The 23,826-nt window shown below is 48.2% G+C and overlaps 1 protein-coding gene across 12 annotated transcripts in view; it reads right to left on the bottom strand.

Moving 5' to 3' along the window:
* Positions 1-23,826, bottom strand: part of EYA2 (EYA transcriptional coactivator and phosphatase 2) — a 90,910-nt gene that overhangs the window by 32,047 nt on the left and 35,037 nt on the right. For 9 of the 12 annotated variants that reach the window (XM_071815427.1, XM_071815426.1, XM_071815430.1 and 6 more), the window contains exons 2-5: positions 16,487-16,605; positions 13,183-13,231; positions 12,443-12,582; positions 9,524-9,640 (exon numbers count right to left, since the gene is read on the bottom strand). In XM_071815427.1, the coding sequence (XP_071671528.1) occupies positions 9,524-9,640; positions 12,443-12,582; positions 13,183-13,231; positions 16,487-16,595 (415 nt within the window). In that variant the 5' untranslated portion in view covers positions 16,596-16,605. Of the gene's footprint in view, positions 1-9,523; positions 9,641-12,442; positions 12,583-13,182; positions 13,232-14,608; positions 14,654-16,486; positions 16,606-23,826 lie in introns of those variants that run through there. The other 3 variants (XM_065850057.2, XM_071815433.1, XM_071815432.1) reach the window with 3 other exon arrangements.

Raw genomic sequence — 23,826 nt, 5'->3', positions numbered from 1 at the left:
CCCCGTCATGGTACCCTGACCAAGCAGAAGCATCATTTGAGCATAGTCTGTCTAAACTGAGATCAAATACACCTCTCTTTCTCTGCTCCTACAGCATCCCATTTGGAGAATGCCCTCGCACCCCCCGCTTCCCTATTTCTTTCAAATGCTTTCCCAGGTAATACCACTTCTTGTAATATTCAGAGATAGACTGGAACGCCATTAGAAAGCAGCGCTTATGTGGAACGGGGCACACCTACGAAGCCTTTGGCAAGCAATGTCCACAAATGCCTGGCCCCCTCTCATTTCTGAGCGGATACTGCCCACCCCCATGGCACTTTTGCTTGCATATACATTGGCTGCCTTTCCTGACCTCTGCAGACAGCACACTGTCTCAAACCGCAGATTTTACATTCGCGATACTGTAGATGTGTGAGCAAGTGATTTGTTTCCATCTATCTTGGTAGCTCAATGTCAAGTAATTGCATTCAAACTCCTACTTGCAAATCAGAAACAAGCCTAAGAACTCTCCCTTTGGATCTTGTCCATATGGAATACGGTTCACATCTGTGTTCAATCAAACCAGTTGCTAAATGTCACAATGCCCTCATTCACAGGTAGCTTAAAGAACATTTAGCTGGTAATAAAACAATCTGGACTCTAGAGAAGGATAGCGCTTCAGATGTTCGGTACTATAAGTGTTCCTGTAAAGTATGTATATCACAAACACACTTGCATGAAAAGACACCGCATAAAAGGCGTGCATATGCTGCACATATTCAGCACCATGACTTTTCCCTGGTAAGTAGATGTGGTCCTTCTCTATGAGTGTGCAAGGGCAACATGGATAGAGAAACTCTTTGTGAGCTGATTGATGGCATATTCTTGTTCTCATACAGATGGATTTCATTTGCTATTTTTCCCCTCATTCCCTTTTTAATTCAAGTATTTTAAAATCTACACCATGGTCAATGATAATTTCGATGGCGTGTGATCAGGACTGTGCTCCTGCAAAACCTTCCATGGCAGCTTCTCCCTCCTCTCGGTGTCTCCCTTTGTCTTTTAGTCACTGCAATAACAGAATGTGTTTCTTCCCTTCCCTTCCAGGTAACAGCAAGTAAAGAAAATTTCAGTATCTTCAGAAGTAAACTCTGGCATTGCTAAAAAAAGGTTTTCCTTCAGCTTATGAATACACAGTAAGACATAGGAATATTGGTGTTTTAGGGGAGTTGTGATTACAGAGACTGGATGGGCCTGTTCAGATCAACAGCACAATAAGTTTGAAAATCAGGTTCCTGTCCTTGCATTTCAAGTCAGAGGGGCCCTGACACCAGGGAAGTGTTCGCCAAGTCTCCTGCTCTGCTCCAAAGAGAATAAGCTGCTACATTCAGAAGAACAGATGGTTTGTGGCTCCAACATCCCATGAAAGAACAATCAGAGGAGGAGACAGCCAGGTTCAGCACAGGCGGACAGCACGGCATTTATCACAGCGCTCTGGGTAGCCAGCAGCAATAAAGCCCACAACCCCTCAAAAGATGGACTGAGGTAACGGTGTTCACAGGGTGGCTACCACGGGCACCTCTGAACACGCGTGAAACAGAACAATGAAGCTTAGATCCAAGCGTTTCTTCTAACTTGCACATGAATTGCACAGCGGTTCCAGGGAGAATTCTCTCAAAGGATTATTTGATCACTTACCACTAATAAAATAAATGCCTACAAGGTTCAGCTGAACTGCATGGTATTTTACAAGCTTGCATATAATGGTTTGAGTATTCTTACATCGGCAAGCTGTTTTCCTACAGGAAGCAATGCTGACTGTGAGTGATGCAGGAAAGGCCTCAGTCTAACTCCCAGCAGAGTCTGCGTTACCCTGTGCTATGAAGAACATCTGGCTGAAGACTTGCATGGCCATTCAGACGAGTTCTTTGCGGTGCTTTAGCTCTCTGACAAGCTAATGTTTCCTGCAGTAAATATTGCCTTCTTCAGGCTGCTGCCTTTTTAGTGAGAGGTTAAGTACTCATCAAAATTACCTCCCACCAGCTATACTCCAGTGCCTTGTAAGGTTCCAAATCCTACAACATCTGCCTGCATTTATTGGGCAAGAAAACTCATAAAATGTTGCATGGCTGTCAGCTGTGGAGGTATTTCAAGACTATCTGACCTGTTGAAAGAGAAGAAAAACTCAACCATATGTACTCTGCAGCACATTGCTCAACTGTTTGCCATTAGGAATAATGAACACTTTCCCCAAACCAGTCTTGTATTTCTGCCTGGAAAGGCTCAGACAGTACGGGAAGAGCACACTGTATTAACCCAGATGAAAAGCACGATTCTACACTTACAGCACTCGACAGCAGCAGTGTCTGTTAAAGGACATTGCTCCCAGAAGCATATGAACACCTCCTGCAGATAATACTGATATGCAACCCATCTAAAATATGTCCATTTGTCTCCTACTACAATCCCATTCAGTCCTGCTAGCCTGACCAGGTGTCTGAGGAAACTTCAGTGGTGATATAAACCACATTTTATGGCACAGTGTTTCTGAGTCCAAGCTCTTCCCCTGCCGCCTGCTCCGGGAGTCCTCAGCCCACCGGGCCCCGAAGAGCTTTAACCAGCGATGACCGGAGCAGGTTTAAGGGGCAGGCTTTTACCACCCTTTTGAGCCTGGTCACCTGTACAGTTCAACCCAGCTCAGCAGTGGTGTTGAAAGTGCCGGATGGTTTATATTTACTCTCGGGATTTGAACCATGGGAAAGTAATTAAATTTTATTCTATTTTGATAAAGTGTTCCTTTTAACCTCTCCTATCAAATGATGCTGCAGCTACAGAAGGAAATCACACTGGATTGTCTTCAAAAACAAATCACAAAGAAATGTTTGGGGCCAAGAAGTGAACATCCTTACAACAATGATGTGGACTATTTCTGTGCAATCCCTTGTCGAAAAAACAACCAGCAAAACCGGCTTTATTGGGATGAGTCCACAGGCACCACAGATGGGAGATTCCCCCAGCTGCAGTTTCGTCCTGGACACAATCCTCTGCTGACAGACAAGAAGACATGATAAAGGAAAGCTGAATTTGCCACCTCCTGTGCTGTTTAGTGGCTATGAGATTCCAGTTCCCAGGTCCGTATTAAAATCTAACTAGCCCTATAACATCTGCTGTCATGCAACACAGGATAAAAATCTGGCTGGTGAGCACAGCCACATGTTTAGCAACTCCCTTCCCCTCGAGCAAGGTGAATCTCTAAATACCAATGGACAAGAGTGATCCGGGCAGAGCGCTCTGCTCTTCGACCCATCACTTAGGGTCACGGTAACTCCGCAGTGAACACTGCGGAGCCAGGCATTCGCACCAAGGCTCACCAGCCCCTCCACTACCGCACACCCCACCCCCGCTTTCTGCGTCACTCTCATTCCCGACCGTCACACCCGCCGCCACGGCCCTGGCGCCGTCCTCTGCCGGGCTGAGGACAAACAACACGCTCACGCTTCCTCCCTCGCTGCTCTTCACACCGAGGAAAGAGTTCCTCCTAAATATTTGCAAAGCGAATGCTTCAAAATACTCACCTGCAGTTCCTCCAAACCTCGCAACACCAGGTAGGAGCCCAAGATGCTCAAGTCACTGCTTCTAATGCAGGTTAGTATTATTAATCTTCCTTTACACTTTTCCTAATTCTTTATCTACCTTAATCCATAAGCAAGGCCCGTGCAGCGACGATGCACAAACACCACCACCACCGCTGGGCAGCCCTCGTACGTTTTGCTGCCATGTGAATGCCCGGCCAGCCAGACCTCACGGATGCTGAGTCTGACCTTGTGTGCAGGACAACCACAGAATTTCAGCCGACACTTCCTCCACTGAACCAGTGACTTCTCTTACACTCAGACATACCCTTCTGAAACTACCTGTAGGAGTTCTTAAGCACAGAGATTTGGACGGACACTCCAAAATGTAGGAAACGGGCTGTGAGAACGAAGCCTCGTGCAGCACAGGGCAGCGGGTCACAGCGGGCAGAGCCCTCCTCCACTCACCCCTCTGGCGAAGCCTCCCCTTGAGCACCTCAGCAGACACCAGACACCTCCAAAGTACACGTTCTGTCTCAGAGAAGATTCCTGTTTTGGCCATACCACCATGTCTACAATTAAGATCGTTTTGCCATTACTTCTGAGTTTCCGCAGGTGCTAGTCAGCCAGGAGAACCTGTGTCCCCATACGAGCTTGAAGCCTTACCACAAACCCTGGTGCTCTTCAGGGACAAAGACACTGACAATAAACCCCTGATGAGCCTGGACAGAGCAGAAGTTACAGATGATTTGTCAGCCCATTTCTCTCTTACAAACACACATTCGCTCCTCTAGCTTCAGGACCATTCACCCTGGTGTCTACTTCCAATGGCATATTCTCTTCCCAAGTCCTCCTTGTTTAATAAGGACCAAGGAATGAGTTCTACATAGAACCTTAAAAAAACCCCAAACAGTAAATGGGAGAAGTCAGTGTAGGGCTTTCTCCTTGAGTAGCAGTAGCACAGATCTCAGCAGCTTACGGCGCGTCACTCACTGTCAACACCTTTGCCTCTCCCCTTGACTTCCCTCTCCTGTAAGATCGCTCATTTTCAAACAAAGTAAACGTAGCACGGTCAGCCCCTGGTGTTTAAAAATCTTTGAAAGGGAGACTGTGCTGTTATTCTCAGGAACCTTGTATTTACACGGTAAAAAGTGAGGTCTGACCCCTCCTGAAGAGAGGCCTCTCCCTGCTGAACTCACTGCAGAGCGGAGCACGGCTTTACTGCCAGCGTTAGACTGAAACTAACGCAAACCAGCTGTGGAGCAGAAGCTTTGGAAAGAGACTACGCATTTTCCACGGAGGTTTTAATCCAACCAATCTAAGGGATCTGAGTGACAGTTCGCTGAGAGCACGCTCTCGCACTCCCGTTTCCTGGGACCTCAGATGGATCCACTATCTGTGTGCCAAGGTGTGAGCCACATCTCTCAAGTGTAGATTGAAATTTCCCCTTTTCACACATTTCATCACTAAGTACTTAAAGAATCAAGCTTAAAATTAAACATGCCACTTCCTTCGCAAAATTCATGCATGCAGAGCTAACTATTCATGCCAAGTAGATATTTATGGCCTCATATTAAATATCTAACACACAAACTGGCACACAATTGCAAGAAACTCAGGCATCTCGGAAAAAAAAATTGCCTAGGTTATCCAGATATTAACAAGAGCCAAAGTGTTTCCAGCACAAGAAAACATTTCAATTGATTAAATACTCAGATTTTACTTGGTCTCAGGCCAGAAGAACAATTCATAAGCAACTCATTCCACAAACACAAGCAACATATACAGTCTATTTAAATCAGTGTTGCGCAAAAGCAATGCTGCTTTCTATTAATTCTTTGTTTGACAGCTGATCAGAACGGAGTCTGCAAAGACAACAAATGCTCAGCAGTAGCAAACAATTTACTGCGTAGGTCTTTGGCCCCACATTTATGTCTGTGCCGAACTCAATGCTGCCTTGCAATTCCTTGACAAAGGAAAATCACCCCAGTTACATAACTGAATCTTTCTTTGTAATGTAAAAAGTATTTTGTGGGTAGATAGTTTTGGATATTAATAATTAAAAAGAAGTGGTCAAATCTTTTCCTGCCCAACGACAGTATCTGTAGTGGTCTTTGGCCATAGTTTTAACTGTTGTGCAACTTCATAGTTTCACAGCAGCTGCCAGTCGAGCTGTAATAACTGAAGAGCAAGGCATTGTCTAGGAACTCGTAACAAGCCGAGAAGGGACGGCCTGATGTGCACGGAAGGGACAGCAGGCGCCCGCGCAGCCACGGGAAGCGCCCTGCGGGCCGCCTGCTGCCGCTCTTGCTGCAGACTGATGGGTCTCCTCTGTCGCTGATGTGCCGGCACACCTCTCTCTTCGTATTCTGCACAGCTCATTAAATGATAAGTTCCTTATATTCCAGAGAAGCAACAAGCAGTTTCCTCATGCCAGCTGACACAGTAAGCCCTTTGGGGTAGAAGCCGAATTAGATCTTTGTATTTTATATTCGATTTCTGTCCTTGAATAATAAGTTTACCAAAAGTCTGAGCAAATCACTGAAATGCTAAATTGTCAGAAAAAGTTAAAAATCAGAAAAACGTGTGCTAAAGAGCACAATACACTTCTCGTATCCAGCCTAGGGTGTTGTCTGGGGATTTGGTGCTGTAATTGTACCCTTACATCAGGACTGATCAAGAAATGGCACAGACCTTGAAGCAACGTTTATCCACCAGCATCACAAATTTCTCACTTTAAAGACAGAAACCCCATACAAGCGGTGACCTCCTCTTCCAATTCATGGCTCTAAATATGAGTGGCATCCCCAGATTGGTCACAGGCATATTTCAAATATCCTCACCTCACTAGGAAACAAATTAATTTTGTAAATACAGTGATGACATGAAACAACACCGCATACAGCACTGGTTAAAAAAAGAGGAGGGAAAAGCGAGTGTCACTGCTTTGGAGTAAATAAGTGAATACAAGGTTTCGGTCTATCTGAGTGCTACAGTCCGATGCTGTGCTACCATATCCACTGTTACATGGCAACTAAAACCCATCCTTTCTATCTGTAGTACCTTTGTGATACCATTTCATGCCATTTTGATGAGCTATGGAATTTGTCAGTCATATATTCATATGTGTATGTGACATATTGCATTAGCTACTTGCCTTATAAGCACATACTTAATTTATTTTCATGCTAGGGACGCACGGAAACAGATTTTCCCCTCTGTCTGGTTGTAAAATAGGGTTTTTTCTTTACCACTTAAAGACCAAAGGTGCGCTCTATCCTCACTCTTGCTTTTTAGTAGATTCTGTTATCACTCAAGAACTAGGATACAGTCGATAACTGAATGCTACCCCAGTTCCTCTGCGTCACCCGTGTTTGTAAGGAAACCAGACCCAAGAGAGCGGAGTTTGGCTTCAGAAGCCCCACGTTACCAACGACGGCCGCCAGGGAAGCGAGGCTGCCCCGGGCACGCGCCCCGGCCAGCAGCAGCGCGGGCACCAAGGAAACGCGAGCAAACAAACCAGCACCGACTATTAATACATTGGCATCTACTGAAGGGGATCGTTTGTCCTAGAGCACTGTGAGACAAAGCATTTGTCACCCAAGAGGCCATTCATTCCTTGGTGACAGGCATAACACACCTACAACGGGCGCTGTTTGCTGGCTGGACCGGGTGACTCAGAAACGAGGGGACAGTGAGGGGGAGTCACAGGGGCTGCGCAGCCCGACCACCCACGCCTGCCCGCAGGCGACTCCACCGCGTTGCTCTGGGAGCTGGTTCTCGGTGACCGTACAATGGAAGCAAACAATACTAAAATTATTTCACTCCCGTGCTTGAGCCATCGCCATCTTAGAACGCTTGCGGGGCTTAGCTTAAGAAAATATCTCTTTCTCACAGTTTAAAACACAAAACTGAGCAGCACGCACTTCTGGAGATACCTTTCCTTGCTGATCGCCTGCACATCGCTCTCTTCAAGATCTCTCTTTCAACATTTTGTCCTTGAAATGGAGATTAACAGCTTGATTCTGAAAGTCTCCCTGAAATTTGATTTTATAAATATATGAAAATAAAAAATTGCCCTTTTCACCCAGAGTCCCTGCCTGGGTCAGCAATTTGGTGAGCAGAAGGACCACGGTGAACTCAGCAGGAGTGTCGGTGGTCCTGGAGCTGGGTGAGGAGAGCGGCCTGCTCGCAGCAGGGAGACGGGCGGCCCCTCCCGCCCCGCGCGCTGGGTGGAAAGCGGGCAGCTCGCGCGCCGCGGCAGCTCCGGCACCGGAAGGCTCCTGGCTCCTCGCTCCCACCTTCCCCAGCACCCAGCGAGGTAAACAAATCGTACGGTCAGATCGTTCCTCTCATGAGCGATGGGAAGACAGGTGGAAACACTTGTTTACAACACGACACTTATTCCTGCCCCCTTTGCCTTGGAGTGAGCACACGCCACTTGCAGAAACTGCTTTTTTTCTCTTTTCTTTTGCATTAAAGGCTTAGTGAGCTGGCTGAAATGATCTTCCTGGCGTAAAAATCTGAAAAGAAGTGATTTCACCTCATACCACGGCACCGCACCAGGGAACGTTATCTGACAGCACTTCAGGCACGTCTGTGCTCGTATGTGCACGTGAAGTTCCTCCCGGCCTGTCTGGGTACAACCCATGGTTGTGTCGCTGTTGTTTGCACGTGTAACATTTTCAAGTGCTGATGCACAAAATTTACCTGTCTAAACCTCCTGACTGAACAAAGGTGCCGTCTTAAAAACTTCAGTCCCAAGTGAGTCGAGAGTTGGCCTTCTCAAACAGCTCAGATTCTTCTAAGCTAGCGAAGCACGTGTGGAAGCTGTGTCCTGAGGAAGCGCACCGCGGCAGGAACCTGCACGGAAACACGGCGATCTTCCACGGCAGCACAAGGAAACAGCAGCGCCTTGCCAGCAGCGGCGCTCAGCCAGCAGCACCTGACCCCAGAGCAGGGAGCCTGGAGGCAGCACAGCTGCTGCTGCTCCGGGAGCGCTCTCAGCCGGCACAACGCTGCGACCCTCCAGCACCTGCCACTGCTGGTAACTGCAGCCACAGCTTTACTAGGACAGCCCTTCGGCTGCTGCAGTGTAGCACAGTCCTAAAGCAAGACCGATGTGTTCAAGGAGCAAAATAGAAGCCAAAAACTGAACTCCTGTTAGGAGCAGACAGGTGAGGTTTGTAGGAGTCAAGGTGAGGAAAAAAAACCCCACATAGCCTACTCTTGTGTGCGTGCACCACATTCAAGCCAGGTGTATCCAGCGTGTCACAGGAGGGACCCAAGCCACAAAACCCACCCTAGCGTTAGGGACGTGTGCTCTGACAAAGCCAGTACATGAAGTCTCAGGAGAGGGTCACCTCTCAGCCTTCAGCTTTCTTAAATAATTTCTAGAATAAAATGGGGACTTACAGATACATGGCAGCCTTATCTTAGCAGGTATTAGCTACACCTTAACAGTAAAAAAGTGCTTTAGTATCAATATCGGCTTTTAAATAAAAATAGTTGAGAGAATATACAGTAACTGAACCACGGGGCAGCTCCTCCAGGACAGCACAGAGCAGAAGTGTAATACTAACGTTACTGTGTGCGTGGAGTGTGAAACCACCTTTGCTTGCTTACACTTGGAGTCCAGGAATTCACAGCAACACAACGGTCCCAGGTACGCAGTCACAACAATCATTTTCAAAAAGAAGACAGTTTCTACAGAAATGCAAAGCTTTTCTTGATCATCTGTGAAGTTCTGGTAGGGTATAGTCCTGCTACATCCAGTACCTCAGCCAGACATTAATTCCTTTATGAGCAAAACAGATCTGTGGAGAGTTACCTCCTTCCCTCCCCTGCCCTGAGAGCCTACACCTAAGCTTTTCATCGTAGCTGCAAAAGAGGAAGAGCTGGTCTAATATGGGGGGCAACAGAGGACTCTGAGTTCTCCTAGCAAGCCCTGCGAGGCGCCAGGCTGTACTCACCGTGCATCTGGTACGTGTACGGTGCTTGTCCAGCTGCTGGGGCACTGAAGCTGGATCCATAGCTAAGAAACCCGCTCTGTCCCGGGGAATGGCTCAGGCTGTCCTCTGTTTTGATGCCTTCGGGGCATAAAGTAGGAACCAAGAGCAGAACGTGAGTGTTTGTCATATAAAGGTGTGAAAAAGCAAGTTTAGGCATTAACACTTTTTTTTTTTAATTATCTGCATTACCCAAAGAGGTCTCTTAAATAAGACAGTCAAGGAAATCAGTCACAAATAATATTTGAGTCAGCTACATCCTGTATCCACACCTGAATGAACTTTTGCTAAGATGAGGAAACAACCATGAATAATAGCGTTTTCAAAAACAATTTCTGAACAAATAGTTTTGTTTTAGAATTAAACGAACTCATTGACTCTTGAACTTTCCGGATGGTTATCAGATGCAAGCAATGATTAACAAAGCAACAGGACCTTCAGCACCATAACCTCAAGACTTCTATTCTCAATGGAGTTACCTTCTATTTGTGTTGCATTTTCAGCTCTGGTAGCAAAATATTTACTGGCTAGTCATACCGGAGGGTTCTCATGGGTTCAGTCACATACAACATACTAGGAACAACAGGTAAATACTGAAGCACAAAAATATTTTCATTATGAAGATCAGACGAACTGACAATTTACAGAGGGAACAGTGACAGCTGAATTAAACACTGCAAGACTAAACCTTTGCCGGTAGTGAAAGGGCTCGATGTTTTATCCCAAGATGCTGCTGAGATCGTACAGCTGTATTATTAAAATAAACAGCGAAAGGTGCATCTTACGAACCCTTTGGGCACGATCCTTCCCTCCTTTGCATCCGTATTTACACAAAACAAGAAAGTGGACACACCCTGAATGCTGGGCCTAAACAAAGACCCTGCTGATGTTCTGGCCCTGGATTTATCCACTTCCCATGCTGCCGTCCTCTTTCAGCACTTGTAGGCAAACTTGCCAACACACAAGTTGAGTTTCATGGGCCTTTCACCAAACATGCTGTCTTCTAGCTTAATGACTCTTAAAAGCAAGAAGTCTGCATTTGCTCAAGTTGGGAATAAGTTCTCCCAGATAATGTTTTCTCTAATAAAAATGACTTCCTTTAGCTTTAGGTGAGAATAGCTGCAATGCAATTTGAGTACAAGTCAGTAATGAGATGACAATGCTGCATTGTGAAATGCGGGAAGTTTATCTGGACAGCGAACGAACGAACGTGTGCTGGTGCAAGCGCCCGGCTCCATCACCGCTGGGAAAGCAAAGGGATTTGCGAGTGTGCGCAGAGAAGCCGCTTTTCATAACATCCCATGCTTTTCAATTACATCAGCACTCCGCATGCGAGCATTCAACCTACCCCAGCTACAATTAATCTTCAGCGAATGGGCCTTTTTGGAAGTCTAAAAATCGTTGTCAGACAGCGAAATAACTTAGCACCAAATTAATTTTCACACAATGTTCTGTTTTGTCTAGAAACTGGCTGAGTTTTATTTTTGTGCCTAAAACCAATACTGCTTCATTGTTCTTGGTTGTCAGCCAGGTGGAGTTTTTCATATGCTGTGTTGAGTATCTTAGAGAGGGTATACGGGCTGGGGGAGGGAAATCACTGCTCAAGGATGCTAAGAGGTCATCCACGGGATTTATAAGCAGCATATGGGCCTGACACATGTATGCCCTAAAGACTCTAGGCAGTAGCAAATGGCTCTACTTTCACCTGCTCTAACAGGACAACTGCTCAGAGTTTGCCTTGGAACTCAGCCAGCTGATGCAAACACACAGGCAGCTCCAGGAAAGGGTCTCTAAACATTCCTCTCGTCATCCTGGTAGAGCTTGGGCTCTGCCAAGCCCATTTCCCCGGCCTTCCAGACTCTCTCATGGAATTTCCCTTAAGTAAAAGCTTTGTCAATGGCTGTACAAAAGCTTCTTGTTGGGAAGAGATACCGTATTTGCCAAGCAAACAAAGGCGTTCAGGAGCACAAGAGAAAACAGGAATGGAAACAGAACCACCGTATGAAGCCATTTTAGGGCTGCAAGATTCAGCACTCATAGGATCAGCTGGGAATAAGGAACCCAAAGCTTTCTAAAGAGCTGCACGTAAGCAAGAGCAACATCTCTTTGGTCCTTAGGAGTGGAAAGAATTTCCCAGCTCTCTCAAGAGCTCAAACTTTCCACGAAGAGCCTGAGGACACCCTCAACACTTGGGCTGGCAGGTACCCCCCTACCGGGAGCGCTGGTTTTATCAGCCCCCTGCCTGAACCCCCAGCTGCTGGTGCCCAGCGCCGCTGCCCCGCAGCTGCTGGCCGCGCTGCGCAGGAGGAGCAAGGCTGACTGCAGTCCAGTGTGTTCACTGCACCTACACCTAACACCCTCCATTCAAATATTAACAGTCTTCCAAACCCAAAGTACCCTGTATCATATTTCACTTAAGCCTTATTCTGCTCTCTGTCTTGGTTCTTCCATAATAATATACAAAAACTTTTTGTAAAGTAGCTTGCATCATTGAAACTCCAGGAAGAAACAAGGAAGGCCAAGTGTAGTTTACCTAAATATCATAACTAATGCAAGAGACTTTGTCTTGGCAACGAGTCATGGGAACACTCACCAGATACTACTCGTAAGTGACACATCCTACTGTTTCTCATGCTAACATCCTACTACTGACTGGCTCCAAACTCAACTAGTTCGTAACATCATAACCCAGACAGAAAGAGCTGACAAACAGTTCAAAAGTAATCCTACCATTTTTAACAAAGCCAGATTTTCCTTTAAGCCTAAGAAGAGAACATTGCCGAGACCGAAACGACCCTTCATTTTAAAACTTAAGATTTCAATTCTGTTTTCCAAGGAGCAAGAGACAGGTGTCCTCAGGCAGCACGGCGGCAGAGTACTCACTGTAGGGTATGGCGTAGGGCTGCCCCGGCGGCGGGTAGGCAGCGTACGCAGCAGCCTGCTGCACTCCCGCGCTGTACTGGGCCTGTCCATACGCTGCCATCGCTGGGAAGGATGGCACTGTCACTATATGGGGATAATGTCTATTCGGAAAAAGAAAACAGAAGGTGTAAGGCAATAGCTACTGTACCTGACCTTCTAGAGCACACGTAGAACACTCCCAGACATTTTGATAGAATAATATCCAAAGTATGACAGTGAATATTTTGGGAGCTCAGAACTGACTAGACAGAGGCAAAAGTTAGTTTCAGTATATGGCTGACACAAGCTACTAAGATTATCTAAATGAATGGGGACTTTAAGACTGCATAATATGTGCAAGTTAATAAAATCACCACTGATTTTTCATGTTTCATTTTGAGTTTGCCAAAAAAAACCGAGTGACATGGGAAACCTCTGGCATTTCCACATATTCCTCTGTGGTAACTCGTAAACACAACAATACTCAAACTGATGAGGTTTGGATTCCCAGGGTATGAAAGTACAGTGCACAGTACTTCAGACCTTCTGGCACTCCATATCTAACAAGATTAAGAACCAGCTACTTCATTGGGGCCAGAAACACGCAGGGGAACAGGTGGATGGGCTTAAGGCAAACGCTCCGCAAGGTGACAGAAGCCTGCACAAAACGGCTGCTCAGCAAACACGGTTTGTAAACGACAGCACTTGGCACGAGCACTCACTTTGTGGAGTAAAGATGGAGAGGACACTGTGGTGCTGCTTGGCTGCTGCCTGGAAAACAAAATCAAAGGGTCTTAGATTTTCATCACATTCCGTTGTTCGGCCAAACTGATACCACTGTTGTACCATGGCTGGTCTGAGAAAAACACACAGGAATGAGAAGACTTTGGTTTTAGTGAATCTCCACAAACTGAAGTAGGTAAGAAAGTTATTCTCCACTTCATAACAAATAAAGATTTAGGTTTTAACTGAGGGTGAAACTGAACAATTGAGCTACCAGTTTCTTCTCGTGGAAGCAATAACAACCACGAAGCTGGTCTTTAGTGGAATGACCTTTATCCTAAAGGCTACAAAGGCAACTACTATGATTATTGATATAAGCTCACTGCACCTTTTGCCCTTTGGATTTTTTTGCACTCTCCTAGACCATAGCTCACTTTCTTTAATGTTCATTAAAATACATCAAATCAAAATTAATATTAAAAATACATCGTAAATCTCCTTACTCTTGAATTTTTTGAGTTAACTATAACCCACCTTCTTCACCCGCCAGCAGAACATCAAACCAGTAGAAAATGTAACGTACAGGTCATATGTGCAAGATGCCTCCCAACGAACCAAACTGTTGTGTCCTCCAACACTACCAAAGAAAAATGTGCCACCATATTCAGAGATAAATTTAGGTTTAATGAACTAAAATCTAAAAAAACCCCTAAATTAAAACCTCTAAGTTGTCTGTGAGTATCATACCTAAATGCACTGTGAGTACTACACAGGTTGCACCCATACTGCCATCTGAATTGTGCTTCTCAGTTCCTGGCTGGAGCTGTTAGATGTTATTACAGCATGACGAATGCCAAAACACCCTCACAATCGCCAATAACAGCATTAGGTACAACAGATGCAGCCTCTCTGTCTGCTGGCTGCAGCAATTAACAGACCAGACTAATTGCACACTGCTTCTCCACACCAGGAGAACACCAAGCACCGCGTTGTGTGCTGCTGGCAGCACCACCATCCTTGACACCGCTGCTGGCATCCACAGTGAGGTTTGTTATGGACAGGAGACGATGATCTCTCAACTACAGGTGCGCAAGGGTGGGAAGGGAGATTCCTGCAGCACCCCCGATGCCTTCGCGTTGTCACCGCCGGCAGGGAACGCCTGCAGCGCTGTCCCGCGCACCGAGAGCGCCGCGCCCGCCGCGCTGCGGAGGGAGCGTCTCCAGGGCCCACGCCGCCCCGAGAGACCTCGCACAGTAAAACCCACCAGCAGCCCTGCCTTAGCTCCTCTTCCTGCAAAAAACGCAGGCAACACTCAACCATTTCCTAAGCAACGGGCAGAGAGGCTTAGTTATAGTGTTATACAAATACACATATTCATTTACACACTCATCTATAGAAAAAACATTAAATCCAATATGGGCTTACCTGGTTCACCTTCAAACACACTATAAAAAGTTTGCTTTGACTTACCTGAAAGTAAAAAGGTTTAAAAAATTAGATTTTTAGACTGTGAAAAAAGCCCCATACCATTTCTGCCACACCGTTCCTTTTCACCAAACAGAACTGCATTGAAGAAATACACTTCTTTAGTTTTCACTTGTTTAATTCATATTGCCTTTTACAGCAGAACAGACAGTTTGAGCATAAGATTAATTTCTTTTTTTATAAGAAAAATTTTTAATTTTTGAAAGAGGTAAGTACAGAGCAGATACACCTGCCAAGAATACCAAATGGGGATTTCCTGCATAGGAACACACAATATGCCACTGTCACTGCCAGAAAGAAGTGCAAGTTAAACCTACACGTGTCTCTACCCAAAAGGGCAGCACTACAGGTAAAATGTGCATTTGAAAATTATATTGATGTAATTGCACGGCTCATGATAAGCACCCATGAAAACAGCAGGCCAGACATCTACATGGGCATCCCTGTAAGTATTGCTACTAGACTTGCTAAAATGAAAACTATATCTTGAATACAATTGTGTGCGCTTATTGCATTAAAAGCTCTGTCAGTCTGAGACTTGGCAAACACACCAGTATTTTGGGGTTTTCAAAATAGCAAGAAAAATTTTCAAGGGAATGCGCATAATCTTGGTAGCACAGGAGATCATTTCATTGAAAACCAACCAGAACACTTCTGTAAGAAATGCATCAACACGAGCTGTCGCCAACAAACCGGCGTCCAACTGCACAAGGGCTATGCTGGCTCTTATTTATATCCCATAATAACAAACAGCTCCTGCACCGAGAAGTTTACAAAATGATGTATTTAAAAAATAATTTCTAGCTCTAATCTTTTATGTAAACACCTACATGTAACAGGACGTTTCCTTTAGATTGTTATCCCTTCAAATGCCCTTGTAAATAGGCAGTCATGATGTACGTGATTTAATCAGGCAATTTCTAATGCCTTAGCAAACATGCAAGCAAAACACCTCCTTGGCTCCTAAGAACCTATAAAGGAAGGGTTAAACATGCTACTAAAACATAATAGCCAGTGCCTTTTGCTAGCTCCCCTCCAACAGGAAGGCTGACAGATCCTGACCGCAGCAAACAATAGCTGGGATTGTACCAGCAAGAACTAGTTCAGCTGCATCACTTGCCAATAATTTTTTTAGCAGATTTAACATTCTTCTGTTTCCTTCACTTGAACAGTATGATGGGGGAAGGAGGAGGAGAAAAGCAGACGAATTTCCATCAGAGCCTCAACCACTGAAAGAATTTGTCCTTGGTACCTGCCAGATGTGAAACTGCAGCCCGGGGCCAGCACGGCCACCCGTTTGGAGTGGCGGCCACGATCTCGGAGCGGCGGCCACGATCTCGGAGCGACGCACGCGGGGCACGGGGCTGCTCTGGCAAAAGGTCTCCCGCTGTACGATACGCTGTGAGGCCCGGGAGCCCCCGCGCTCCCCATCCCAACAGCAGCAGCACAGCCACTAAGCACAGGGCTCACGTTCGTGCCACCACTGGGGCTCTAGCGGGGCCAAAACAAAGACCACCCGCTCTGACTCCAGTGAAGCACACGCATATGTGCCTGGGTGCGCATGTCTGCACCTACTGTACACAGATCTATATCCGCATATAAAACGCTTAGATTCTATTTGTGTTCAAACCATTGCTGAACTACTCAGCCACAACTGGAGTACCTACAAAGAAAACATGCCGAAATCTCAGTTGCTCACTATAATGTAGAACTAACTGTCAGAAGCAGAGGCCTTGCATGTGGCCAGTTCCCTTTGGTTGCATATATATATCTATACACACATCATGGTAAAGCCAGTAAATAAAAGAGACAGCCTACCTTCTATGTCATCTGGAGCCGTGGCATAAATGTTGGAAAGGTTAAGCTTCAGTCTGTCAGAGCACTCTCTAGTTACAGTCAGGCTGGGTGATATCACTAGATCTAGCATTTCCTTACACCTGAAGGAAAACAAAGGAAAAATATAATTTATTCTTTAATTATGCATGCTTACTAATGATTCAAATTTTTTTCCCTAAGAGTATAAATATTAAAGCTGATTACCCAAACCCAGGCTTCATATAAATTCCACATAATAACATTCACTAAGTTTGCATCAAAGGGAAATGCTGAATTAAAATGCAGTACTTGCTCCCTTGGAGATTACACCCATCTGATTAATGCTTTCCCTTTCTTCCTGGATTTGTCACACGAAAACTGTATTTCCTTATCTCTCATACGCCATCAGAGCGAGAACGTATACATCAGTGTTCAGTGAGTCCAGAACAAACTGTTAAGGGCTGAAAATGAAGTTCTGGGCAGTTAACATTGCTATGTAGTCTTACAAGATAATAAGGTCAGTACTGGTGGTAGCACAGGTTTTTCAGGGGACACCTGAAGCTGGCACCTAACCACAATGTCCTGACCATTAGGTGGCAGCGATGCAAGCACAGTCCTTTTCACATAAATAATCTCATCTGAGTTAACCCAAAATTTCAAACGTACAATATAGAGGACTTGAGCCTCCAAAGCAAAACATAAGTGTTTGTGTGTGGTCATGACCTACACTATAATGAAAGCTTACAAACTCTGCTCTACACAAACAGTTCAGAAAAGAGAAGGACTAAATCATTATCTCAGGCAATATGCACAACCTCAATAGGTTTATTCATCTAAATACCACCATTTTCCATACATGTATCTAACTCCAGCTATACGCCTCAGAACTGGGCTCTGAAGACACGTGAAACAGACCTGCTTGGCTCCCTTGAAAGTGTTGGATGTTTTGCAGGGGTACAACATTTGGCGTTAAGTGCACTGATTTACATACCTGTGTTTGCAAGTTTGTCTAAAGACAACTGGGTGAGTACTGCAAGGAAACTGTGTGTTACATCAGAAATCTGCATGATGGCTTCTATGCAAGATGTGTTTCCACATAATGTTCTTTAAAGGGCCCTTCCAACCCAAACTATTCTATGCTTCTGTGACGTGCTACCCACAAAGGCAGCCAGCACACCCCTGCTCTCAGGCTGGGACTTATCTGAGCTGGAATACAAAGGCAGCAGATGGCATAGCAGCAAAAGGCTGGTAGCAATCCATAGCACACCTAAAACACCACGAAGATAAAGACAACAGGACATAAACCTGAGATCTTGACACAGGGCTTCTGTGATACTAATCTATGCACTTCTAAGAAAAGCAAAGAGGTTTGCTTTGAATTTCTACTTAAACACCACTGGATGACTTTACCAGCTTTAAGAACAATAAACCACATATTTTTTAATCTGAACTTCTCCAATAACTTTTACAAAGCCTGCAGTCCCTGTGAGGGAGCATAACTGTCGTTATGAACAGGCACAAACCAGACGAAGTGTTTTACCTGTAACTGAACAGCAAAAACCAAACCTGAGCTCATTTTCCCCTTCCCCACCTAACAGCTGGGAAGGTGCGCGGCCCAGGCAGAGACCGCATCCATCGCCTGCGAACGCGCACAACGGCCAACAACGGGCAGGAGGTGGCAGAACCACGGCAACAGCCGCAGTCCCAGTCCTCCCTATCCAAATGGGCTCTGGGCTCCCCTGCTCTGCCTCCTTTGGAATCCACACAGACGTGCACGTTTTCACTGCCAATGTAGCCCCAAGTCCAAACGCTGGTAGAGAATTCCTGAATATGTGCCGTGAAGGAGACCTTAAGTCAGCTCTGAATGACCGGTGAGGTAAAACCAGAGTACTCTGAATCCAGCACTTGTGAGATCCTTGCTCCCTAACTGCTGCGTGTTATAGATTTGCTAAGAAAACAAGACTAGCATAAAAACCAGTGTTTCTTTGCAGCTGGCGGACCTCTGTTGCTAGGGGGCCTTAAAGGGCCCCATGTTCAGCTGTGTCCCTGTAAGACAAGGACAAACCCTGCCCCCGCGCCTCAGACACCGACAGCACAGCTCAGCAAGGCAGAAGGGAAAATGCAGGTGCTCCAACTGCGCCCACAACCAGCACCCTGCTGCCACCTCTGTGGAAACGCAACAAGCCATGAGATCTGTGCAAGGACACCAAAAAATAGCCCCTGTCGGAATTCCTCCGTAAGTGACTCAGTCTAATGGCAGAGCCAAAACAACAATCCAGGACTCCTGACCTAATCCAAAACAGAACACCGCCCATTAGAAACTTCACTCAGTCCTAACATCAGTGGAGCAAATTATGCTCCAAACTGGTACCTGCAGACAGAGCCTTCAGCAAAGCAACACGTGCGTCCATTTCGCAGGCGGGTGCCTGGGAGCCCACGGATGATCAGGCAGGAAGGATGGTCCCGGCCCTACTGCACACTTTGATCAAGCCAGAGGCAAAAGAGATCTCCCCTGAAACGGCCACCTCGCTCCGCTGCTGGCACAGCCAGGCTGCCGCAGGGAAAGGGGCCGGGAAGGTTCCTGTGGCGCTCACTGCTCAGTGGGGAGGAACGAGGTCTCTCCTATCAGCAACCACGGCTCCTAAGGCTCTCTTAGAAGCAGTAGGCTAGGCAAGGGCTCTTTTCCCAGAGGAACTGCGTTATTCAAATCCATTGGCACCAAATTAAATTTTGTTTGCACGGCTGAGAAGGCAACTTCCAGTTTTATATCAGCTTTTCCTTTCCACTGTAAGCGATGTCAATTTTTGCCCCTCACTCCCTTAACACGACACCTGAACTGAGGAGCAGCGCTGCTGCTGCAGCCCTCCCAGGCCGGGGTGCTGCACACCCCGCTCAGAGCACACACGCCCTTCAGCAGAACCCCCAGCGCCATCACCCACGGCCTTCAGCAGAACCCCCAGCGCCATCACCCACGGCCTTCAGCAGAACCCCCAGCGCCATCACCCACGGCCTTCAGCAGAACCCCCAGCGCCATCACCCACGGCCTTCAGCAGAACCCCAGCGCCATCACCCACGGCCTTCAGCAGAACCCCCAGCGCCATCACCCACGGCCTTCAGCAGAACCCCCAGCGCCATCACCCACGCCCTTCAGCAGAACCCCCAGCGCCATCACCCACGCCCTTCAGCAGAACCCCCAGCGCCATCACCCACGCCCTTCAGCAGAACCCCCAGCGCCATCACCCACGCCCTTCAGCAGAACCCCAGCGCCATCACCCACGTCCTTCAGCAGAACCCCAGCGCCATCACCCACGTCCTTCAGCAGAACCCCAGCCCCATCACCCACGCCCTTCAGCAGAACCCCAGCCCCATCACCCACGCCCTTCAGCAGAACCCCAGCCCCATCACCCACGTCCTTCAGCAGAACCCCAGCGCCATCACCCACGTCCTTCAGCAGAACCCCCAGCCCCATCACCCACGCCCTTCAGCAGAACCCCCAGCCCCATCACCCACGCCCTTCAGCAGAACCCCCAGCCCCATCACCCACGCCCTTCAGCAGAACCCCCAGCCCCATCACCCACGGCCTTCAGCAGAACCCCCAGCGCCATCACCCACGGCCTTCAGCAGAACCCCCAGCGCCATCACCCACGGCCTTCAGCAGAACCCCCAGCGCCATCACCCACGCCCTTCAGCAGAACCCCCAGCGCCATCACCCACGCCCTTCAGCAGAACCCCCAGCGCCATCACCCACGCCCTTCAGCAGAACCCCAGCGCCATCACCCACGCCCTTCAGCAGAACCCCAGCGCCATCACCCACGCCCTTCAGCAGAACCCCCAGCGCCATCACCCACGCCCTTCAGCAGAACCCCCAGCGCCATCACCCACGCCCTTCAGCAGAACCCCCAGCGCCATCACCCACGCCCTTCAGCAGAACCCCAGCGCCATCACCCACGCCCTTCAGCAGAACCCCAGCGCCATCACCCACGGCCTTCAGCAGAACCCCCAGCGCCATCACCCACGGCCTTCAGCAGAACCCCAGCGCCATCACCCACGCCCTTCAGCAGAACCCCAGCGCCATCACCCACGCCCTTCAGCAGAACCCCAGCGCCATCACCCACGCCCTTCAGCAGAACCCCAGCGCCATCACCCACGCCCTTCAGCAGAACCCCAGCGCCATCACCCACGCCCTTCAGCAGAACCCCAGCGCCATCACCCACGCCCTTCAGCAGAACCCCAGCGCCATCACCCACGCCCTTCAGCAGAACCCCAGCGCCATCACCCACGCCCTTCAGCAGAACCCCAGCGCCATCACCCACGCCCTTCAGCAGAACCCCAGCGCCATCACCCACGCCCTTCAGCAGAACCCCAGCGCCATCACCCACGCCCTTCAGCAGAACCCCAGCGCCATCACCCACGCCCTTCAGCAGAACCCCAGCGCCATCACCCACGCCCTTCAGCAGAACCCCAGCGCCATCACCCACGCCCTTCAGCAGAACCCCCAGCGCCATCACCCACGCCCTTCAGCAGAACCCCAGCGCCATCACCCACGCCCTTCAGCAGAACCCCAGCGCCATCACCCACGCCCTTCAGCAGAACCCCAGCGCCATCACCCACGCCCTTCAGCAGAACCCCAGCGCCATCACCCACGCCCTTCAGCAGAACCCCAGCGCCATCACCCACGCCCTTCAGCAGAACCCCAGCGCCATCACCCACGCCCTTCAGCAGAACCCCAGCGCCATCACCCACGCCCTTCAGCAGAACCCCAGCGCCATCACCCACGGCCTTCAGCAGAACCCCCAGCGCCATCACCCACGGCCTTCAGCAGAACCCCCAGCGCCATCACCCACGCCCTTCAGCAGAACCCCCAGCGCCATCACCCACGGCCTTCAGCAGAACCCCCAGCGCCATCACCCACGGCCTTCAGCAGAACCCCAGCGCCATCACCCACGCCCTTCAGCAGAACCCCAGCGCCATCACCCACGCCCTTCAGCAGAACCCCAGCGCCATCACCCACGCCCTTCAGCAGAACCCCAGCGCCATCACCCACGCCCTTCAGCAGAACCCCAGCGCCATCACCCACGGCCTTCAGCAGAACCCCAGCGCCATCACCCACGGCACTGCCCGGGCTGCTGCCCATGAGTGTGAGCAGACGTTTAAAGGGAAAAGATCTTTATGATGATTAATGCACTTCAATCACACAATTGTTCAGAGATTTCATTAGCTACACTCTGACCGATGATTTCTCTATTGGTTTTCTTCTGTTCACTTTTGTATTCACAAAGTCACATCGCACTTGCCTGTATTTGCTCTATAACATTTTCCTGCTATTGTTTCAGCCTCCATTCTTCTTCCGAGTCTGTGTATTAGTTACATGTACAAACAGGTAACTTCTTACAGAAATACCTGTCTGCTGTGCACGTCACGTATGTGTTTGCATTGTCAGTAGCTTTGCCTGCTTTGCACGCACCATCTACCGATTTGTTTCTGGGCATTTCTCCCTATGTACACCTTCGCAAGAGTTTCTGAAATCCCAGTTTTAACGATGGTAATCTACAGAAAATCTTCAGCGAAACAATGGAACTGGGATGACATTTAACACAGTAAATGACGAGCTGGAGTGCAACTGATGAAAACATCGGGTCCTTCTTTGCTTGCTTTTTAGAGCAAAAACTTTTTCTGGTTTAAGCAAAGTAAATCAGCAATAAATTCTGCTGAATCTGAGCTTTTATTAAAACCAGGGATGGCAGCATCCAGCACGTCGGGCTGACAGACATCTGGAAGAGCTTTTGGCTTCTACAGTTAAGAAGAACCTTGTGCGATTCTGGTGCTCAGCTTTTCCATTAGAACCCCCTGCTCAAAAACCCATACTTTGGCCCTGCAGTTGGCCCACAAAATCTCTGCCAAGAACCAAAACTTTTCTCTTCGCTAGCATTTAAGAAGGAAAAAAGAAAAATAAAAGCATTTTAAGTCATTCTGAAGCTAGGAATGCCAAATTAAACATTTTAAAGTTTCAAATTTTTGATCGAGGTGCTGGGGTAACCTACAAATCACATTTTCTGTTACAAGGATGTTTTGATTCCAGACCCCAACACAAAACTCTCAGGCGTGCACTGAAGACGGAGCCCCTGAGCGAGCCCACGTCTGCCCAGCGGGACACAGAGGTGTCCCCAAGTGCGCTGCGTGAGCGGGACCCAGCGCGCAGGCCCAGCCCGCGAGGTGCGCTGGGTGAGTGCTGATGAGAACTGGATGGATAGCATTTCAAAAGCGTGAAACGGGAAACCACCCCCGCATTGTGGGCAGATGCAACCGCACCAGAGCTGAAAGGCTAGGAGGCACCAGCAAGAGGTGAAAGAGACTCCTGCCAAAGCTCGGACCTCTGCTGCTCAGGTGGAACTCAAAGCATCTCTCAGTCCGCCCCAACTCGTTTTCAACACGCTGGTGGCATCACCCCCGGGGCATGGGCACGTCCACACCCCCACTGTGGAGGCAGCGCACTTGTTCCTGCAGTCTGCATGTCTCACCCGTTTCTACTCCATTTCTGGGGTGAGAAGATACTATTCTGGCTTCAAAACACACAAGCACATGAAGTAGAACAAATGTTTAGAAGAGCACTTCCAAGGCATTTTCTGTAAATAAGGCACCCGGGCCGTACGTAGTGACCGAGCGATGGAGAGGTTTCGGAGGGAACGCGCGCCAAGGAGAGCGGAGCGCCCGCCCGGCCCTGCCAGCAGCCTGTGGGAGGCATCTGAGCAACAGGGGTTGATGGCACAGGTCAGAAAGAACACACCAGGAGCAAAGGATGGCACGGGGGAAAACGCTGGCGTGGCTGTGAATACAATAAAGAAAATCAGCTCTGCATCTGCCATCAGCGGAGGAACTGGGGAGTTAGGAGCCCCACAGGATGAAGCAGGTGAGAAATGAAGGACAGGACTCCTACCCTTGGGAAAACCTGCCAGATCCTACAGTGGGAAAGACGAGATGCTTTAAAGGAGCACAAAACTGCAAAGAAGGTTTGTCCATGAGGGGAGAGGCAAATCTAGAAATTACTCTCCCTGCAACAACCCCACACGATGATCTTCTCAAGAATCTTTACTCTTATCTGGCTAGAGACCAAATACAAGCTTAAACCACTAGATCCTCCTAAACAGATGCATCTGCCAGCACAGAGCCCCAGGCAGGACTGGCACACGCCAAGCCCTCTGCTTTTAGCTTTGCTGGGAAGGGGAGCAGTGGAGACAGAGACTGCAGCCTAATTGCAAGAGGAACATTTTGGTCTTGCTTCCATGACTTTATCTGGTGTTGATTCCTTATCAACTGCTCTCACCTTTATTCTCTTCAAAGAATGG

The sequence above is a fragment of the Patagioenas fasciata genome, chromosome 16 (assembly GCF_037038585.1).
Source record: "Patagioenas fasciata isolate bPatFas1 chromosome 16, bPatFas1.hap1, whole genome shotgun sequence".
Taxonomy (NCBI): domain Eukaryota; kingdom Metazoa; phylum Chordata; class Aves; order Columbiformes; family Columbidae; genus Patagioenas; species Patagioenas fasciata.
Note: the sequence above shows the minus strand (reverse complement) of the source record. Positions and strands in the feature narration are given on the sequence as shown.